The 20,126-nt window shown below is 54.2% G+C and overlaps 1 protein-coding gene across 1 annotated transcript in view; it reads left to right on the forward strand.

The window, feature by feature from the left end:
- ECHDC1 (ethylmalonyl-CoA decarboxylase 1) overlaps positions 1 to 19,792 on the forward strand; it is a 37,456-nt gene extending 17,664 nt beyond the window's left edge. The window contains exons 4-6 of the mRNA XM_054174051.1: positions 1,582 to 1,634; positions 6,555 to 6,635; positions 19,387 to 19,792. Coding sequence (XP_054030026.1) covers positions 1,582 to 1,634; positions 6,555 to 6,635; positions 19,387 to 19,792 — 540 coding nt within the window. The remainder of the gene's footprint in view (positions 1 to 1,581; positions 1,635 to 6,554; positions 6,636 to 19,386) is intronic.
- The last annotated feature ends 334 nt before the right edge of the window (positions 19,793 to 20,126 follow it).

The raw sequence follows: 20,126 nt of genomic DNA on the forward strand, positions 1-20,126 counted from the left end.
CTGGCAGCCCCTTGGAGGCATGGCTTCAGTGTTGTGGGAATTGGCTCCTGACTCTGAACTCCTGCATGACTTAGGCTCTTCAGCCTTGGCTCTTACAAATGTCAGTTCAGTCTCTCAGAGGAGGGGCTGGTGGATTTACACATCACATAAACTCTGCTTCACTACTTTGACCTTTAGAAGCAGATCTGAGGAGAAGAGAAGGCTCTGGGGAGACCTAATAGCAGCCTGCCAGCACCTGAAGGGGGCTACAAGAAGGCTGCAGAGGGAGTGTTTGCAGAGGCCTGCAGGGACAGGATGACTGGAGTACTGTGTGCAGGACCCCTCAGTGTAGGAAGGACATGGACCTGATGGAGAGGGTCCAGAGGAGGGGCAGGAGAATGATCAGGGGGTTGGAGCAGCTCTGCTACAAGGCCAGCCTGAGGGAGCTGGGGGTGTTCAGCCTGGAGAAGAGAAGGCTCCAGGGAGACCTAATAGCAGCCTGCCAGGACCTGAAGCGGGCTACAGGAAGGATGGAGAGAGACTGTTTGCAAAGGCCTGCAGGGACAGGACAAGGAGCAATGGCTTCAAACTAGAGGAGAGCAGATTTAGTTTGGATGTTAGGAACAAGTTCTACACCATGAGGGTGGTGGAAGACTGGAACAGGTTGCCCAGGGAGGTGGCTGAGGCTCCATCCCTGGAGATACTGGACACAGGACTCAAGGTGTGGCCTAACCAGTGCTGAGCACAGGGCAGAATGACCTCCCTGCTCCTGCTGGCCACACTGTTCCTGATGCAGGCCAGGATGCCATTGGCCCTCTTGGCCACCTGGGCACACTGCAGGCTCATGTTCAGCCTACCATCAACCAGTACCCCCAGGTCCCTTTCTGCCTGGCAGCTCTCAGCCACTCTGACCCCAGCCTGTAGCACTGTAGATCAAATTGTTCAGAGCCCCATCAAGCCTGACCTTGAATGTCTCCAGGGATGGGGCCTCCACCACCTGTTCCAGTCTTCCACCACCCTCACAGTAAAGAACTTCTTCCTATTGTCCAAGCCAAATCTACCCTGCTCTAGCTTCAAAGCATTGTCTCTTGTCCTTGTGCTACAAGCCCTTGCAGACAGTCCCTTTCCCAGCTCTCCTGGAGCCCCTTCAGGTACTGGAAGGCTGCTCTAAGGTCTCCCTGGAGCCTTCTCTTCTCCAGGCTGAACAGCCCCAGCTCCCTCAGTCTGTCCCCATAGGGGAGGTTTCAAACCCTGTGGAGATGTGGTGCTGAGGGACATGGCTTGATGGTGGCCTGACAGTGCTTGCCCCATTGGGCTTGGCACTGGTGAGGCTGCACCTAGAACACTGGGCTGAGCTTTGGGAAGGACATTGAGGGGCTGGGGAGGACCCAGAGAAGGGCAACAAAGCTGATGGGGAAGGGTCTGGAGTTCAGGGCTGGTGAGGAGCAGCTGGGGGTGTTTAGTCTGGAGGAGAGGAGGCTGAGGGAGAGAGTCAAACCCCAGCTAGAGTACATACAATGAATTCTTCTGTCTGCTCCATCTGGTGCCTTTAATTGCTTCCCTTGAGGCTCACTTAAGGTTTTCATTTCCTCTTTGTTGCAGGATGGGATGAATATGTGCATGTTTATGCAGAACACCTTAACCAGGCTGATGAGGTAACAAATGTTATTTACCTTTCTTTATGAAGCAGTGATTAGGATTGCAATCTGCTTTGGCTAACTCTGGGACAAGCTCTTTGGAGTGAAAGACACACTTTGAAGGAGGCATGTTTCATCCTGGCCCTTGTGCTCAACATGTGGTAGCTAAGTATTCATGGCCTTAAATTAGAGCTTGACATTTTGCAACTGTTAGATTAAGGGCCATAAAGATGATGCAAGGGCTGGGGCACCTCTGCTAGGAGGACAGGCAGAGGGAGCTGGGGTTGTGCAGCCTGGAGAAGAGAAGGCTCTGGGGGGGACCTTAGAGCTGCCTTCCAATAGCTGAAAGTGATCCTACAAGAAGGCTGCAGAGGGACTTTTCCTGAGGTGTCCAGAGACAGGACAGGGGGAATGCTTGGATGTGAGGGAGAGCAGGGTGAGACTGGAGCTGAGGAAGAAGTTCTGCAGTAGCAGGGGGCTGGGACTCTGCTACAGGTTGCCCAGAGTGGTTGTGGAAGCCTCCTCCCTGGGGTGTTGAAAGCCAGCTTGGATGAGGCCTTGAGCAACCAAGACTAGCTGAGAGGTGTCCCTGCCCATGGCAGGGGGGTTGGAACCAGAGGATCTTTAAGTTCCCTTCCAAGCCAAACCATTCCATAATTCTATGGCTTTCCAGAGACTGAAACAAAGGAACTCTACAGACTTACATGTGGAGGGCCAGGAGACAGCTGGAGTGAAGGAAATTTGGCCTGCCAAGTTTGAGTCATAGAATCATGGCATGGTCTGGGTTGGAAGGGACCTCCAGAGCTCATCCACTCCAACCCCCCTGCAGTCAGCAGGGACATCCCCAGTTAGATCAGGTTGCCCTGAGCCCTGCTGAGTCTCACCTTGAATATCTTCAGGGATGGAGCCTCAACCACCTCCCTGGGCAACCTGATCCAGTGTTCCATCACCCTCATGGTGCAGCCAGTCTAAATCTGCTCTGCTCCAATTTGAAGCCACAGCCCCTAGTCCTGTCATAGAATCACAGAATCAATAAGGTTGGAGAAGACCTCAGAGACCATCAAGTCCAACCTGTCACCCAACACCTCCTGACAACTAAACCATGACACCCAGTGCCACATCCAATCCCCTCCTGAACACCTCCAGGGATGGGGACTCCACCACCTCCCTGGGCAGCACATTCCAATGGCCAATCTCTCTTTCTATGAAGAACTTCTTCCTAACATCCAGCCTAAACTGCCCCTGGCACAGCTTGAGACTGTGTCCTCTTGTTCTGCTGCTGGTTGGTAGAGAGAAGAGACCAACCCCCACCTGGCTACAACCTCCCTTCAGGGAGCTGCAGAGAGCAAGAAGGTCTCCCCTGAGCCTCCTCTTCTGCAGGCTAAGCAACCCCAGCTCCCTCAGCCTCTCCTCACAGGGCTGTGCTCCAGACCCCTCCCCAGCCTCCTTGCCCTTCTCTGGACACCTTCAAGTCTCTCAATGTCCTTCTTAAACTGAGGAGCCCAGAACTGGACACAGGACTCAAGGTGTGGCCTAAGCAGTGCTGAGCACAGGGCACAAGGACTTCCCTGCTCCTGCTGGCCACACTCTTCTTGATGCAGGCCAGGATGCCCTTGGCCTTCTTGGCCAGCTGGGCACACTGCAGGCTCCTGTTCAGCTGCTGTCAACCACTACCCCCAGGTCCCTTTCTGCCCTCCAGCCACTCTGACCCCAACCTGTCCCTGCAGGCTTTTGCAAACAGTCTCTCTCCACCCCTCCTGTAGCCCCCTTCAGGTACTGGCAGGCTGCTATTAGGTCACCCCAGAGCCTTCTCTTCTCCAGGCTGAACCACCCCCAGCTCCCTCAGCCTGGCCTCCTAGCTGAGGTGCTCCAAGCCCCTGATCATTTTCATGGCCAACTTCTGTGACTCAGTGGGAATTGGTAGCTCTTAAAAAGCAAGCAGGAGCAGCTTCTGCAGCCCACACAGGTAACATGTATTTAATACATTTATTTAATCTTCCCACTTGTTAAGAGGACTTCATTCAGTTCTGCCATCTGGTACTGCTGAAAAACAGGCTTTTCCCCCCCTTCCCTTCAGATTTAGCTTCCCTTAAGTAATCCCATTTGTTAAATCCCTGTGTGATAGGATCCTTCTTGGCTGCTCACAGCTCTTTGAAGAGAAATATTCTCTTTTCATTTGATTCCCCTATTTTCCCCCCCAAATCATCTATGAGAGGAAGTGTTAGGGAGTTAGCTTTGTTCTGCAAAGCTGCCCAGGAGGTTGGAGACCTACTGCTAGGAGCAGTACAGAATACAGAATTAAGCAGGTTGGGAAAAACCTTTGAGGTCATCCAGTCCAACCTATCACCCAGCACCATCTGATCAACTAAACCATGGCACCAAGGGCCTCAGCCAGGCTCTTCTTAAACTCTTCCAGTGATGGTTACAGAATAGTTACAGAATACAGAATAAACCAGGTTGGAAAAGACCTTTGAGATCATCAAGTCCAACCTATCACCCAGCAGCATCTGATCAACTCAACCATGGCACCAAGCACCCCATCCAGTCTCTTCCTAAACACCTCCAGGGATGGGGACTCCACCACCTCCCTGGGCAGCACATTCCAATGGCCAGTCTCTCTTGCTGGGAAGAACTTCTTCCTCACCTCCAGCCTAAATCTCCCCTGGCACTGCTTGGGACTGTGTCCTCTTGTTCTGGTGCTGCTTGCCTGGGAGTTCTGTAAGGAGCCCTCAGGCTCAGCATTAGAATCCATTTGTATAAGTTGATCTCTGTATAACAGTATCATAGAATCAGTCAGGGTTGGAAGGGACCACAAGGATCATCCAGTTCCAACCCCCCTGCCATGGGCAGGGACAGCCCACACCAGATCAGCCTGGCCAGAGCCTCATCCAGCCTGGGCTTAAACACCTCCAGGGACAGGGCCCCAACCACCTCCCTGGACAACCCATTCCAGGGCTTCACCACTCTCATGGGGAAGAACTTCCTCCTCACCTCCAGCCTGAATCTCCCCACCCCCAGCTTCATTCCATTCCCCCTAGTCCTATCACTCCCTGAGATCCTGAGCAGTCCCTCCCCAGCCTTCTTGGAGCCCCCTGGAAGGCCACAATTAGGTCACCTGGGAACCTTCTCTTCTCCAGACTGAACAGCCCCAACTCAAATTGATCACAGAATTGTTTCACTTGGAGAAGATCTCTAAGGTCATCAAATCCAACCATCAACCCAACCCCACCATGGCCATCAAACCATGTCTCAAAGTGCTATGGACAATGCCAGCACAAGGGGCAGTGGTGGAAGCTGAGGCAGAGGAAGTGCCATGGAAACAGCAGGAAGGATTTTTTCCCTGTGAGGGTGACAGAGCCCTGGAGCAGGCTGCCCAGGGGGGCTGTGGAGTCTCCCTCTCTGGAGATATTCAAGACCCACCTGGATGTGTCCCTGTGTGACCTGCTCTGGGTGACCCTGCTCTGGCAGGGGGGTTGGGACTGGATGAGCTTTGGAGGCCCCTTCCAGCCCTTAACATGCTGTGATTCTGTGCTCCTTCTTTACTTTGCTTCCATTTAATATCTGTTCTTGCAGTTTCATTTGGGGACTCAGTTACATTAGAAGGGGAATTGCTTTTGTGCTCCTTGCTCACCTAGCTGGCAGCCAGTCACCAGTGGTGTGCCCCAGGGATCAGTGCTGGGCCCCATGCTCTTTAACATCCTTATTGATGATCTGGATGAGGGCATTGAGGACATCAGCAGTAAATTTGCAGAGGACACCAAGCTGGGGGCAGGAGTTGATCTGCTGGAGGGTAGAGAGGCTCTGCAGAGGGACCTTGCCAGGCTGGGCAGATGGGCAGAGTCCAAGGGCAGGAGATTGAACACATCCAAGTGCCAGGGGCTGCACATTGGCCACAACAACCCCATGCAGAGCTACAGGCTGGGGTCAGAGTGGCTGAGAGCGGCCAGGTAGAGAGGGACCTGGGGGTACTGGTGGATAGCAGCTGAACATGAGCCAGCAGTGTGCCCAGGTGGCCAAGAAGGCCAATGGCATCCTGGCCTCCATCAGGAACAGGGTGGCCAGCAGGAGCAGGGAAGTCATTGTGCCCTGTGCTCAGCACTGGTTAGGCCACACCTTGAGTCCTGTGTCCAGTTCTGGGTTCCTCAGTTTAGGAAAGATGTTGAGTTGCTGGAAGGTGTCCAGAGAAGGGCAACAAAGCTGGGGAGGGGTCTGGAGCACAGCCCTGTGAGGAGAGGCTGAGGGAGCTGGGGTTGCTTAGCCTGCAGAAGAGGAGGCTCAGGGGAGACCTTCTTGTTCTCTCCAACTCTGTGAAGGGAGGTTGTAGCCAGGTGGGGGTTGGTCTCTTCTCCCAGACAACCAACACCAGAACAAGAGGACACAGTTTCAAGCTGTGCCAGGGGAGGTTTAGACTGGAGGTTAGGAGGAAGTTCTACACAGAAAGAGAGATTGGCCATTGGAATGTGCTGCCCAGGGAGGTGGTGGAGTCACCATCACTGGAGGTGTTTAGGAGGAGACTGGATGGGGTGCTTGGTGCCATGGGTTAGTTGATTAGATGGTGCTGGATGATAGGTTGGACTTGATGATCTTGAAGGTCTCTTCCAACCTGGTCTCAACTCTTCTCGTCTCTTCTCTTCTCTTCTCTTTTCTCTTCTCTCTTCTCTTCTCTTCTCTTCTCTTCTCTTCTCTTCTCTTCTCTTCTCTTCTCTTCTCTTCTCTTCTCTTCTCTTCTCTTCTCTTCTCTTCTCTTCTCTTCTCTTCTCTTCTCTTCTCTTCTCTTCTCTTCTCTTCTCTTCTCTTGGAATGAACTGGAACAGAGTCTTTTTCTCAAGTTTCACTGTTAGAGATGCTTTGATTGAATTCTTTTGTCATTTCTAAGGGATGAAAAAAAAAAAAGAGTACAAAAAGGATGAATTTTGCTCCCCAAACTCTCTTGTCTAGATTGCCTTTGATCAGTGTTGCCCTAGTCCAAGGGAAAGCTTTTGGAGGAGGAGCAGAGCTTGCTACAGCCTGTGATTTCAGGTAAGATCAGCAGTTTGAGGAGCTGCTATGCTGGGTCAGTGACTTTTAATGATGGCACCTGTGAGATGTGGGAAGCTTTTGAGGTGCTGTTTCTGCCAGGAGTCATGGCCCTGAACTCATGGATTCATCAAATGGTTTGGCTTGGAAGGGGCCTTAAAGATTATCTGGTTCCAACACCCTGCCATGAGCAGGGACACCTCCCACCAGCCCAGGTGGCTCAAGGCCTCCACCAGCCTGCCCCTGGACACCTCCAGGGAGGGGACATCCACAACCTCCCAGGGCAACCTGTGCCAGTGTCTCACCACCCTCACTGGAAGGAATTTCTTCCTCATCTCCAGTCTCAATCTCTCCTCTTCCAGTTCCAAGCCATTGTCTCTCATCCTGTCACTACAGGCCCTTGTAAGCTCTTCTCTACAACTAGTGGTCTGGAGCACAGCCCTGTGAGGAGAGGCTGAGGGAGCTGGGGTTGCTTAGCCTGGAGAAGAGGAGGCTCAGGGGAGACCTTCTTGCTCTCTCCAACTCCCTGAAGGGAGGTTGTAGCCAGGTGGGGGTTGGTCTCTTCTCCCAGGCAACCAGCACCAGAACAAGAGGACACAGTCTCAGGCTGTGCCAGGGTAGGTTTAGGCTGGAGGTTAGGAAGAAGTTCTACACAGAGAGAGTGATTGGCCACTGGAATGTGATGCTCAGGGGGGTGGTGGAGTCACCATCACTGGAGGTGTTTAGGAGGAGAATGGATGGGGTGCTTGATGCCATGGTTGAGTTGATTAGCTGGTGCTGGGTGATAGGTTGGACTTGATGATCTCAAAGGTCTCTTCCAACCTGGTTAATTCTATCCTATCCTATCCTATCCTATCCTATCCTATCCTATCCTATCCTATCCTATCCTATCCTATCCTACCCTATCCTATCCTATCCTATCCTATCCTATCCTATCCCATTCCATTCCATTCCATTCCATTCCATTCCATTCCATTCCATTCCATTCCATTCCTTTCCATTCCTTTCCATTCCATTCCATTCCCCACTTCAGGTACTGGAAGGTTGCTCTAAGCTCTCCCCAGAGCCTTCTCTTCTCCAGGCTGAACCCCCCCAGCTCCCTCAGCCTGTCCTCAGAGCAGAGGTGCTCCAGCCCCTTGTTCAGTTTGGTGGCCCTCCTCTGGTGCCACTCCAACAGGTCCCTGTCCTTCCATGCCTCCTATCCCTAACCAGGAGTTCAGGGCCTGTGAACAGCACAACCTTGGCAGGCTTTTGGCTGGCTGGAAATCCAGGCTCTCTCCTTTCAGTGCAGCTCTGTTGTGTGACATGCTGTGTAATTACAGTCATTGTGGAGCAACTCCTATTTGCATGAGCTGAGAGCAGCTGCAATCCCTCTGATGTGCTGCCATCCTTTTCATCATAACTGCAGCTGTTGATCCATCTTCCATTACTTGCTAACACACCCAGCCAGTGCAGCCAAATTACAGCAATTCAGGAGCTCCAAATGGGACTTAATTAATAACACCAACAAGAGAGGGAAACACACTCTCTGCTGCTATTGCTCCTCAATTTGATAATGCTGGGGGACAAGATCTGGATGGGTGGGCTTTGTTTTTTCCCTTTGAGAACTAGGAGTAGGTCCTCAGAGTGGAACAGATTCTGTCCTGAGTCACTAGGGTTTGAGGGGAAAGTTCTTCCCAGCAAGAGGAATTGGCCACTGGAATGTGCTGCCCAGGGAGGTGGTGGAGTCCCCATCCCTGGAGGGGTTCAAAAGGCTGAGGGAGCTTGGGGTGTTTAGCCTGGAGAAGAGGAGGCTCAGGGGAGACCTTCTTGCTCTCTACAGCTCCCTGAAGGGAGGTTGTAGCCAGGAGGGGCTTGGTCTCTTCTCCCAGGCAAGCAGCACCAGAACAAGAGGACACAGTCTCAAGCTGTGCCAGGGGAAGTTTAGGCTGGAGGTGAGGAGAAAGTTCTTCCCAGCAAGAGAGATTTGCCACTGGGATGTGCTGCCCAGGGAGGTGGTGGAGTCCCCATCCCTGGAGGTGTTCAAAAAAGGCTCTGATGTGGCACTTGGAGCCATGGTTTAGCTGTCATGAGGTGTTGGGTGACAGGCTGGGCTTGATGATCTCTGAGGTCTTTTCCAACCTTATTGATTCTATGATTCTGTGACCTTTGACAAGGGCTTGCAGTGACAGGATGGGAGGCAATGGCTTTGAGCTGGGAAAGGGGAGACTGGGACTGGTAATGAAGAAGTTCTTTCCAGTGAGGGTGGTGAGACACTGGAACAGGTTGCCCAGGGAGGTTGTGGATGCCTCCTCCCTGAAGGCATTCAAGAGTAGGTTGCATGAGGCCTTGAGCAAGCTGGGCTGGTGGGAGGTGTCCCTGCCCATGGCAGGGAGAATGGAACTACACAGTGGTCCAAAGGAGGGCTATAGAAATGACCAGTGGGCTGCAGCACTTCTCCTGTTACAGGCTGAGTGAGTTGGGGCTGTTCAGCCTGCAGAGGAGAAGGTTCTGCAGAGACCTAAGAGCTGCATTTCAATATCTGAAGAAGTCCTACAGGCAGGCTGGGGAGGGACTGTGGGGATAGGACAAGGGGCAGTGGTTTGAAACTGCAGCAGGGGAGACTGAGGGTGGGCATCAGGAGGAAGCTCTGCAGAATGAGAGTGGTGAAATACTGGAACAGGTTGCCTGGGGGGGTGATGGTGGCTCCATCCCAGCAGACATTCAAGGTCAAACATAATATGGCCCAGAGCAACCTAACCTAGTTGGAGGTGTCCCTGCTGACTGCAGGGGGAGTTGGGCAAGGTGACTTTTGAGGGTCCCTCCCAACCTGATGCAAGCTGTGATCTCTAAGGTTCCTTCCAACCCAACCCATTCTATGATTCTGTGAAGAGGAGCTGGAGAACACAAATGAGAGAGGTTTGGGGTTCTGCCTTGAATAAACCACTTGGATCCTTTCTTTTCTTTTCCTTCATATTTTCAGGTTGGAGCCAGGGGGGGGTTGGTCTCTTCTCCCAGGCAGCCAGCAGCAGAACAAGAGGACACAGTCTCAAGCTGTGCCAGGGGAGGTTTAGGCTGGAGGTGAGGAGAAAGTTCTTCCCAGAGAGAGTTGTTAGCCACTGGAATGTGCTGCCCAGGGAGGTGGTGGAGTCCCCATCCCTGGAGGTGTTCAAAAGAGGATTGGATGTGGCACTTGGTGCCATGGGTTAGTTAGTCAGGAGGTGTTGGGTGACAGGTTGGACTTGGTGGTCTTTGAGGTCTTTTCCAATCTTATTGATTCTCTGATTCTGTGATTCTGAACACTGGCAGGCAGGTTTCCCTGATCATTGCAGGTCTCAGCCCCCTTTTACCTGTAAGTGGTCTTTTCTTCATCAGATCAGCTGGTAAAATATGCCTGGGTCTTTGCTCATGGAAATGTTTGCTGGAACTAAATCCAAGAAGCTGCAGCTCCTTTTTTTTTTTGGAAGGCAAGACTCATGTAGCATTTGAGATCCCCAGCATGAGTCATTTTGGTGTGAGCATTATTCTGGGGGCAGCTCGCTGCTGCATGGAGCCCCTGTTGCAAGAGGGATCTGGAGGTGCTGGAAGGTGTCCAGAGAAGGGCCACGAGGAGGAGCAGAGGGCTGGAGCTGCTCTGCTGTGAGGACAGACTGAGGGAGTTGGGGCTGTGCAGGCTGGAGAGGAGAAAGCTCTGAGGTGACCTAATTGTGGCCTTCCAGTATCTGAAGGGGGCTCCAAGAAGGCTGGGGAGGGACTGCTCAGGATCTCAGGCAGTGATAGGACTAGGGGGAATGGAATGAAGCTGGAGGTGGGGAGATTCAGGCTGGAGGTGAGGAGGAAGTTCTTCCCCATGAGAGTGGTGAAGCCCTGGGATGGGTTGTCCAGGGAGGTGGTTGAGGCCCCAGCCCTGGAGGTGTTTAAGCCCAGGCTGGATGAGGCTCTGGCCAGGCTGATCTAGTGTGGGGTGTCCCTGCCCATGGCAGGGGGGTTGGAACTAGCTGATCCTTGTGGTCCCTTCCAACCCTGACTGATACTATGATTCTATGGAGAATTTTGCAGCCTGCACAGAACAGCTTAAGGCTGCTTTGTGGCTAAGACATGAACCTGATGGAGCAGCCACCTCACCTGGAGCAGGCCAGGCCCAGAGAGTGGTGGGCAATGGGGTTAATGCCAGTTGGTGGCCAGTCCCAAGTGGTGCTGGCCCCAGTTCTCTTCATCAAAGAGCTGGGCCAGGAGGATTGAGGCATCCTCAGGAAGCCTGGGGGCTCCCAGCAGAGGAGTGACTCCTGTTCAAGAAAGTATCTCTGGAACTGGCTGGATCTGGAACTGGAACTGCTTTTGGACCTGATTTTGAGCCTGGTCATGAAGGGTGCCCCAAAGTGCCTTGGAGGAGGCAGTGTGTGCTGGGAAGAGCTGAGCTGCTTTTCTAGGCTGCTTTCTGTGAAGCCTGAGACTTGGCTGCTCTTGTTGGGGGATGGGGACTGGATGCACTGAGAGTGTCACAGAATGATTCAGTGACTCTAAATAAAGTCCTGTGTCATCTGCAGAGAGCTGGGAGAAAAGTGGGGGGGGAGCTTTCTCAGGCTGGCATCAAGCCTGCTCCTGTGACACCAAGTTTCAGCCTGTGCCTGGAACACTCTGTGCCTGGGAGGCTCAGCAGGGGGTTTGGTGGGTTTAATTTTGGGTACCATGGATTTGCTTCAAACCTCAAGTGTCACAGCACATTAGAGGCTGGAAGAGACCTCCAGAGATCAGCAGGTCCAACCTCCCTCCCAGAGCAGCATCACCCAGGGTAGTCTGCACAGGAATGCATCCAGGTGGGGTTTGGATGTGTCCAAAGAAGGAGACTCCACAACCTCTCTGGGCAGCCTGCCCCAGGGCTCTCTCACCCTCACTGGAAGGAAGTTTCTCCTCATGTCAAGGTGAAACCTTCTGTGTTCAAGTTTGTACCTGGTGTTTCTTGTCTCACTACTGTGCCCCACCAAAAAGAGCTTGGCCCCCTCCACTTGCCCCCCACCCCTCAGATGTTGATAGGCATTGATCAGATGCCCTCTCAGCCAGAGAAAGGAGAAACTCTTTACTGGAAGGGTGGTGAGACACAGGAACAGGCTGCCCAGGGAGGTTGTAGTGCCCCTTCCCTGGAGGCATTCAAGGTCAGGCTGTTTGGGGCTTTAGGTGGCTTGGTGTAGTGGAAGGTGTCCCAGCCCATGGGATAGTCTTTGAGGTCTCTTCTAACCCAAACCATTCTGTGCCTCTGTCACTTTGCCTTCATTTTTATACCCCTCAGCAAGAGAGAGGGTAGGGGAAGAGAGATAGAAGGAGAAACTCTTTACTGGGAGGGTGGTGAGACACAGGAACAGGTTTCCCCAAACCATTCTGTGCCTCTATCACTTTGCCTTCATTTTTATATCCCTCAGCAAGAGAGGGTAGGGGAAGAGAGATAGAAGGAGAAACTCTTTACTGGGAGGGTGGTGAGACACAGGAACAGGCTGCCCAGGGAGGCTGTGGGTGCCCCTTCCCTGGAAGCATTCAAGGTCAGGCTGGATGGGGCTTTGGGTGGCTTGGTGTAGTGGAAGGTGTCCCAGCCCAGTCTCTTCTAACCCAAACCATTCTGTGCCTCTATCACTTTGCCTTCATTTTTATATCCCTCAGTGGTTGCCACTCAGGCAGCTGTCAGGTGAGGATCAGTGCCTGAGGGGTTTGCAGAGAGAGCAGCTTTGTGCTGGGCTGTTGGGCTGATCCCAGGCCAGCCCCCAAAAGCAGGACCAATTCCTGGCTTTAGCAGGCTTGCAGAAGTTTCACTTTGGAAGCCTCACTTCTTGTTGCCCCAACTCTGAAGCAGCAACTGCTGCAGGGCCTGATGGCTTTATTCTGTGGGACAGAAACCTGAGAAGCTCTCCATGAGGGAGCAGATATGAGAGGGGGGCAGGAGGAATGAAGTGCTAGCAAGCTGTGTGGGCAAGCATGGAACAGCTGTGGCTGGCTGATGCTCACTGCATTGCTGCAGCTCAAAAAGCTGCTGAGTAGAATGAGCAAGGGGTTATTGGTTACATGTTTAATTGGGGCTTTTCTAGCCTTTAAAACCTACCCAATTAACCCAATGAATTGAACAGGAGGTGGCACAGGAACAGGCTGCCCAGAGTGGAGCTGCTGTCCCTGGAGGTGTCCAAAACATGAGAGGTGGCTGGGCAGGGACTGGCTGGAGAGCAGCCCTGAAGAAAAGGCCTTGGGGGTGCTGGGGGAGGAGAAGCTCAGCAGGAGCCAGCAGGGAGCACTTGCAGCCCAGAGAGCCAAGCAGAGCCTGGGCTGCAGCAAGAGAAGTGTGGCCAGCAGGGCCAGGGAGGGGATTCTGCCCCTCTGCTCCACTCTGCTGAGACCACAGCTGCAGCTCTGGGGCCAGGTCTGGTCCTCTGTGCCAGGAAGGATCTGGAGGGGCTGGAAGGTGTCCAGAGCAGGGCCACGAGGAGGAGCAGAGGGCTGGAGCTGCTCTGCCATGAGGACAGGCTGAGGGAGTTGGGGTTGTGCAGGCTGGAGAGGAGAAGGCTCTGAGGAGACCTCATTGTGGCCTTGCAGGATCTGCAGGGGACTACAAGAAAGCTGGGGAGGGACTTTTGAGAGTGTCAGGGAGGGATAGGACTGGGGGGGGTGGAGCAGAACTAGAAATGGGGAGATTGAGATTGGCTGTCAGGAAGAAGTTGTTCCCCAGGAGGGTGGTGAGAGCCTGGCACAGGCTGCCCAGGGAGGTGGTGGCAGCCTCCTGCCTGGAGGTGTTTGCAGCCAGGCTGGAGGTGGCTGTGAGCAACCTGCTGTGGTGTGAGGTGTCCCTGCCCATGGCAGGGGGGTTGGGACTGGCTGATCCTTGAGGTCCCTTTCATCCCTGACCATTCTGTGATTCTTATTGCAAAACACAGCAACAACAGCCCAAAAGCCTGGCTCATGCAGCTGCTTTCAGGTGAGATACTGCTGCTGCTTGTGTGTGGGAACAGTGAACAAGCCTGGAAGGAGGTTTCTTTAATTAAAACCAAACCTCTGTACCCTCTGCACCTGAGCACTGATGGAAGTGTTCCTGCCTTGTCTTTTCTAGGAGGAGTTACGAGCCTGAGTTGCCATTACTAGGTCACAGTCTTGGCATGTTGGAACTGCCAGTATGTAGGTTTCCAGGTTAAGTCTCCACAGGCAGGAGCTGCAGCCTGTGCTTAAGTCTCTTAACTTATAGAGTCATGGAATCAAGCAGGTTGGAAAAGACCTCAGAGCTCATCAAGTCCAACCTAGTGCCTAATACCTAACACCTCCTGACAACTAAACCATGGCTCCAAGTGCCACATCCAAGCCTCTCTTGAACACCTCCAGGGACAGGGACTCCACCACCTCCCTGGGCAGCACATTCCCAGGCTGGGGTCAGAGTGTCTGGAGAGCAGCCAAACAGAAAGGGACCTGGGGGAGCTGATTGAGAGCTGGCTGAACGTGAGCCAGCAGTGTGCCCAGGTGGCCGAGAAGGCCAATGGCTTCCTGGCCTGCATCAGGAACAGTGTGGCCAGCAGGAGCAGGGAAGTCCTTGTGCCCTGTGCTCAGCACTGCTTAGGCCACACCTTGAGTCCTGTGTCCAATTCTGGGCTCCTCAGGTCAAGAAGGACATTGAGAGACTTGAAGGTGTCCAGAGAAGGGCAAGGAGGCTGGGGAGGGGTCTGGAGCACAGCCCTGTGAGGAGAGGCTGAGGGAGCTGGGGTTGCTTAGCCTGCAGAAGAGGAGGCTCAGGGGAGACCTTCTTGCTCTCTGCAACTCCCTGAAGGGAGGTTGTAGCCAGGTGGGGGTTGGTCTCTTCTCCCAGGCAACCAGAACAAGAGGACACAGTCTCACTGTGCCAGGGGAGGTTGAGGCTGGAGGTGAGGAGAAAGTTCTTCCCATAGAGAGTTGTTAGCCTTTGGAATGTGCTGCCCAGGGAGGTGGTGGAGTCCCCATCCTTGGAGGTGTTGAAGAGGGGATTGGATGTGGCACTTGGTGCCATGGTCTAGTAGTTAGGAGGTGTTGGGTGCCAGGTTGGACTTCATGATCTCTGAGGTCTTTTCCAAGCTTATTGATTCTATGATTCCAATGGCCAATTCCTTGCCTTTGGGAGGATGTCAGGGTGGTGAGGCTCACACAATAATCCTGGAAAGGTCTGGGTTGGAAGGGACCTCCAAAGCTCATCCAGTCCAACCCCCTCTGCAGTCAGCAGGGACATCCTCAACTAGATCAGGCTGCTCAGAGTCTTGTTGAGCCTCACCTTGAATATCTCCAGGGATGGAGCCTCAACCACCACCCTGAGCAACCTGTGCCAGTGTTCCACCACCCTCATGGTGCAGAACTTGTTCCTAGCAACCTCCTCATCTGCTGGACCCTGGGGTTTGGATGATGCTCAGCATTCTGTCAAGCCAAAGGCACTGAGGAAATGTGCTGGGGGTGGCCAAACACCACCCTCTGTGGCCTGCAGTGCACTCAGGGCTCTGTCATTCTGTGAGGTAAGAGTCATGTCCTGCAGTTCTGGCTGCCCTCTCCCTGTGCCCACAGCCCAGGAGCAGGTGCTGCCTCCCTCCACGCTGTGCCAGTCTCTTGTGCCAGCTCCGAGGGGAAGGCTGGAAGTCAGGAACTGTGTCCTCATGTGGCACCTGGAGTCAGGCAGGGATGGCAACAAAATCCAGGGTGCTGGCAGCACGGCCAGGGTGTTGGGCAGCCTTTTTGTGACATCCTGGCTTTCAGGAGCACAAGCACAGAATCACAGCAGGCTTGGAAGGCACCTCCAGAGATCATCAAGTCCAACCCCCTGCCAAAGCAGGATCACCTAGGGCAGGGATGATGCCAGAAGCTTTTGGGTAAGAAAATCTCCCTAACATCCAACCTCAGCCTCCCCTGGTGCAACTTGAGGCCATTTCCTCACATCTTGGCAGTTGTTGCTAGGAAGAAGAGAGCAACTCCCACCTGGCTCCAGCCTCCTTTCAGGGAGGTGTAGTGGGCAGTGAGGTCTCCCCTCAGCCTCCTCTCCTCCCCACTAAACAACCCCAAGTCCCTCAGCTGCTCCTCACCAGCCCTCTTCTCCAGACCCTTCCCCAGCTTTGTGCCCTGCTCCTACTTGTCTCAGGATTTTGTGTGGAGCTTGGGACAGTCTCAGATTCAACAAACCCAGCACTGTCTTACTGACCCCTCTTATGAGACCTCCTGCAGGCAGAGGCCTGGCTCTCTGTGACCACTCCTGGGTTTGGAGCTCCACATGGCTGAGCACAGCTGGAGTGAAGCCCTTGGTAATGTTTTCCCTGCTGCTTTCCCAGGGGACAGTGGCTGTCAGCACATTGCTGTGTAAACTCAGCCAGCTGCTCTAAGATCTCCCTGCAGCCTTCTCTTCTCCAGGCTGAACAGCCCCAGCTCTCCCTTCTTGTCCCCATGTGGGAGGTCCTCCAGCCCTCTGATCATCTTTGTGGCCTCCTCTGGACCCACCAGCACAGGTTAGTGGCTGTCCTCTGCAAAGCAGCTCCACAGAGAAGGACCTGGGAGTGCTGGTGGGCAGTAAGCTGACCATGAGAGAGCAATGAGCCCTGGTGACCAAGAAGTCCAGTGGCATCCTGGGGTGCATTAAGAAGAGTGTGGCCAGCAGGTCAAGGGAGGTTCTCTTCCTCTTCTGCTCTGCCCTGGTGAGACCTCACCTGCAGTATTGTGTCCAGTTCTGGGCTCCCCAGGTCAAGAGGGACTGGGAATGAGAGTCTAACAGAGGCCATGAGGATGCTGAGGACTGGAACATCTGAGTGATGAGGAGAGGCTGAGAGAGAGCCCTGGGGCTGTTTAGCCTGGAGAAGGGAAGGCTGAGAGGGGATCTGATCCATGGCCATAAATATCTGAGGGGTGGGTGTCAAGAGGAAGGGCCCAGCCTCTTTTTAGTGGTGCCCAGTAACAGGGCAATGAACAATGGGGATAAGCTGGAAGCCAGAAAGTTCCACCTCAACATGAGGAAATACTTTACTGTGAGGGTGCTGGAGCCCTGGAGCAGGCTGCCCAGAGAGTCTCCTGCTCTGGAGACTTTCAAAACCAGCCTGGATGTGTTACTGTGTGAGCTGCCCTGGGTAGTGCTGCTGTGGCAGTGGGAGTGGATTTGATCTCCAGAAGTCCCTTCCAACCCCTAATGTTCTGTGACTCTGTGGTTTCCTTTGGAGAGGAGACCTGAGCTCCCTGGGATCTGCTGGATTTGGCAGGCTAATGTTAGCTAAAAGCCTTTCCTCCCCTGCACCACTCCTCTGTCTTCCTTTGGTCACCCCACCTCCCTGCACTGTCTCTACAGAAAGGCTTTCATGCAATCTGGTGTGTCAGCTGTTGCCTTTGTGCATTGTGTTGGGGCTGGGATAAAGCCTAAGCTCTTCAGCCCTGGTGCTTTGCAGCATGGCATGCATGCTGGTGGTGCCCTGCTTGAGAACAAAGCAAGCAAGCAGGCTGCCAGTGAAGAGCAGCAGAGCTGGGATCTGTGAGGGCCTGCAAGCAGCTGCATTGTTGGTTGGTTGGTGGGTTTTGTAGGGCTGTCCTTTCCTTGCCCCTTTAGGAAGCTGTTCACCACTGTGGTTTCATTGTTAGGGAGCAGGCTGGTGTGCAGCTCCTGCTGTTACAAGACTGACCTTCAGAAAGCCAATTAGTGCTTGAGGCAGAAGCTGATCTGCTTCACAAGTGTCATTTCCATCCCTTGTCTTCTGAACTGCAGTAAGCACCCACACTGCACAGCATCCTCTGGAGAGCAGGCACTGCTCCTGTACCTCTGACACTGGCACAGGCTGCCCAGGGAGCCTGTGGCTGCCTGCTCCCTGGGGGTGTTCAAGGCCAGGCTGGATGAGGCCTTGAGCAGCCTGGGCTGGTGGGAGGTGTCCCTGCCCACGGTGGGAGGTTGGAACCAGATGATCTTTAAGGTCCCTTCCAAACCATTCTGTGATTTTATGCTCTCTCCTGCATGTTTCTGTTCCTGGAGGCTTTCCCCCTGCTCTGATGTGTGTCAGGCTGAGCACTGGGTGGAGACAGCAGAGTCTGCTGGGGCAGAGCTGCTCCAGGGAGATGGCTTTGTCAGCCCCAGGGTGAGTTCTGCAGCAGGGGAGGTGACAGGCTCCAGAAAAGCTGCAGAGCTGTGAAGTCTTTGCAAAGAGCAGTATGAACTCTGCCTTCTGCAGAGGAGCAGTGCTGTTGCACCCTCAGCATCAACAGGAGGCAGCTCTGTTGTGAGCCAGAAGTGAATGTCCAGCCTGACATCCCTTGCTGTAGTGAGCAGTTAGAAATCCAACTCCTAGGGACCTTCTGGAGCATGGGACAGAAACCAGCCCAACTGTGCTATAACCAAGCAGCAGGGTGCTGGCAGAACCTCCCCTCTCCAGGTCAATGCTAAGACCACCACAATCAGAGAATCATAGAATCACTAAGGTTGGAAGAGACCTCAGAGATCATCAAGTCCAACCAGCCACCCAACACCTCATGGCTGCTAAACCATGGCTCCAAGTGCCACATCCAATCCCCTCTTGAACACCTCCAGGGATGGGGACTCCACCACCTCCCTGGGCAGCACATTCCAGTGGCAAATCACTCTTTCTATGAAGAATTTGTTCCTCACCTCCAGCCTGAACCTCCCTTGGCACAGCTTGAGACTGTGTCCTCTTCTTCTGGTGCTGGTTGCCTGGGAGAAGAGACCAACCCCCACCTGGCTACAACCTCCCTGCAGGGAGTTGTACAGAGCAATGAGGTCTCCCCTGAGCCTCCTCTTCTGCAGGCTAAGCAACCCCAGCTCCCTCAGCCTCTCCTCACAGGGCTGTGCTCCAGACCCCTCCCCAGCCTCCTTGCCCTTCTCTGGACACCTTCAAGTCTCTCAGTGTCCTTCTGAAACTGAGGGGCCCAGAACTGGACACAGGACTCAAGGTGTGGCCTAACCAGTGCTGAGTCCAGGGCAGAATGACCTCCCTGCTCCTGCTGGCCACACTCTTCCTGCTGCAAGCCCAGATGCCACTGGCCCTCTCAGCAATGTTTTGGGGTAAACCCCAGATGATCTGCCATACAGTGGCTTCAGGCATGACGTGGGAAGGCACTGTGAATGAGTGCCACCTGCCCTCCATCTGCAGTGCCCTTCTCAAACCCTTTTCAGAACCAGCTGCAGCTATCAGGGTGGGCACCAAGCACCTTTCCTTCTGCCAGGCTACCTCTCTCAGTGCCAGAAGGTTCCAAAGCTGCAGCTAAGGCAGTGAGGGAACAGTTAAGCTCCGGCTGTCAGCTTGGATCAGTCTCTGGAGGCAGAGAGAAAGAGAAAATAGAGACTCAAACAATCAGACTCGTTTTGGTTGGAAAAGCCCTGTAAGATCATCCAGTCCAACCCAACACCACCATGGCCACCAAACCATGGCCCCAGGTGCCATGGCCACAGGTTTCTTGAACACCTGCAGGGCTGGGAACTGCACCACCTCCCTGGGCAGCCTGTGCCAATCCCTGACCACTCCTGCAGCAAAGACATTTTTCCTCCTCTCCAACCTAACCCTCCCCTGGCACAGTTTCAGGCCATTTCCTCTCATCCTATCACACCTGATCCTAGGGCTCAGCCTCACTGCAGCCTCCTGTCAGGGAGCTGCAGAGAGCAGTGAGATCTCTCAGCCTCCTCTTCTCCAGACTGACCTCCCTCAGCTGCTCCTCCTCCTCCCCAGCCCCGCGCTCCACGCCCTGGGCAGTGTGTGGGGGTGAGCTGGCAGCAGCCCTGGGTGCACAGCTTGACCTCTGCCCGTTCGTTGTCGGCGCGCAGGTTGATGAGCCCGGGGAGCGAGCTTCGCTTCGTGCACAGGCTGATGGGGCTGGCGCCGGGCTGGGGCGGGGGCGCCCGCCTGGTGCGCATCGTCGGCAGCGGGGCTGCCCTGCGCCTCCTCAGCGGGGCCACCGCGGTGGACCCCCAGACGGCTCTGCGCCTGGGGCTCTCGGAGCAGACCTTGGCCTCGGCAGAAGGAACCCAAGCCTTAGAGGAAGCCCAAGCCTGGCTGAGTCAGTACACAGCGGGGCCGGCCAGCGTCGTTCGGGCGGCGAAAAGGGTGGTGACGGCCGGCGGAGAGCTGCCCCTGCAGGCTGCCCTCCGGACAGAGAAGGAGGTTTTCGGGACCCTGTGGGGCGGCCCTGCCAATCTGGAGGCGCTGCTTAGAAGACCAAAGCACAAATGAGGGTGGAAATGTGCTTGCCTTGAGCCTTTTGCAGACAAAGCTTTCCCTAACCCAGGCCTTGAATGGAATCACTGCGGGACTTGTTAATTCCCATCGGCGGCAAGGTCCCTGCCCTGCCCTGCTGCAGCCACGGGGGCAGCCCCAGCAGATTCCTCCCTGTCCTCACCACCCGCTGAGGGGAGAGCCATGGAAGCAGCCTGGGGAGGTGCTGAGAGCAGGAGGAGAACTCTCCTGCAACAAAGCTGAAGATGATTTTGTCAGCAGTTAATTTTGGTTCTCTTAACTTGAAGAGCAATGACTTGTTTAAAGACTCCGAATCATGCAGTCACCGAAG

Source organism: Dryobates pubescens, chromosome 28 (assembly GCF_014839835.1).
Source record: "Dryobates pubescens isolate bDryPub1 chromosome 28, bDryPub1.pri, whole genome shotgun sequence".
NCBI lineage: Eukaryota > Metazoa > Chordata > Aves > Piciformes > Picidae > Dryobates > Dryobates pubescens.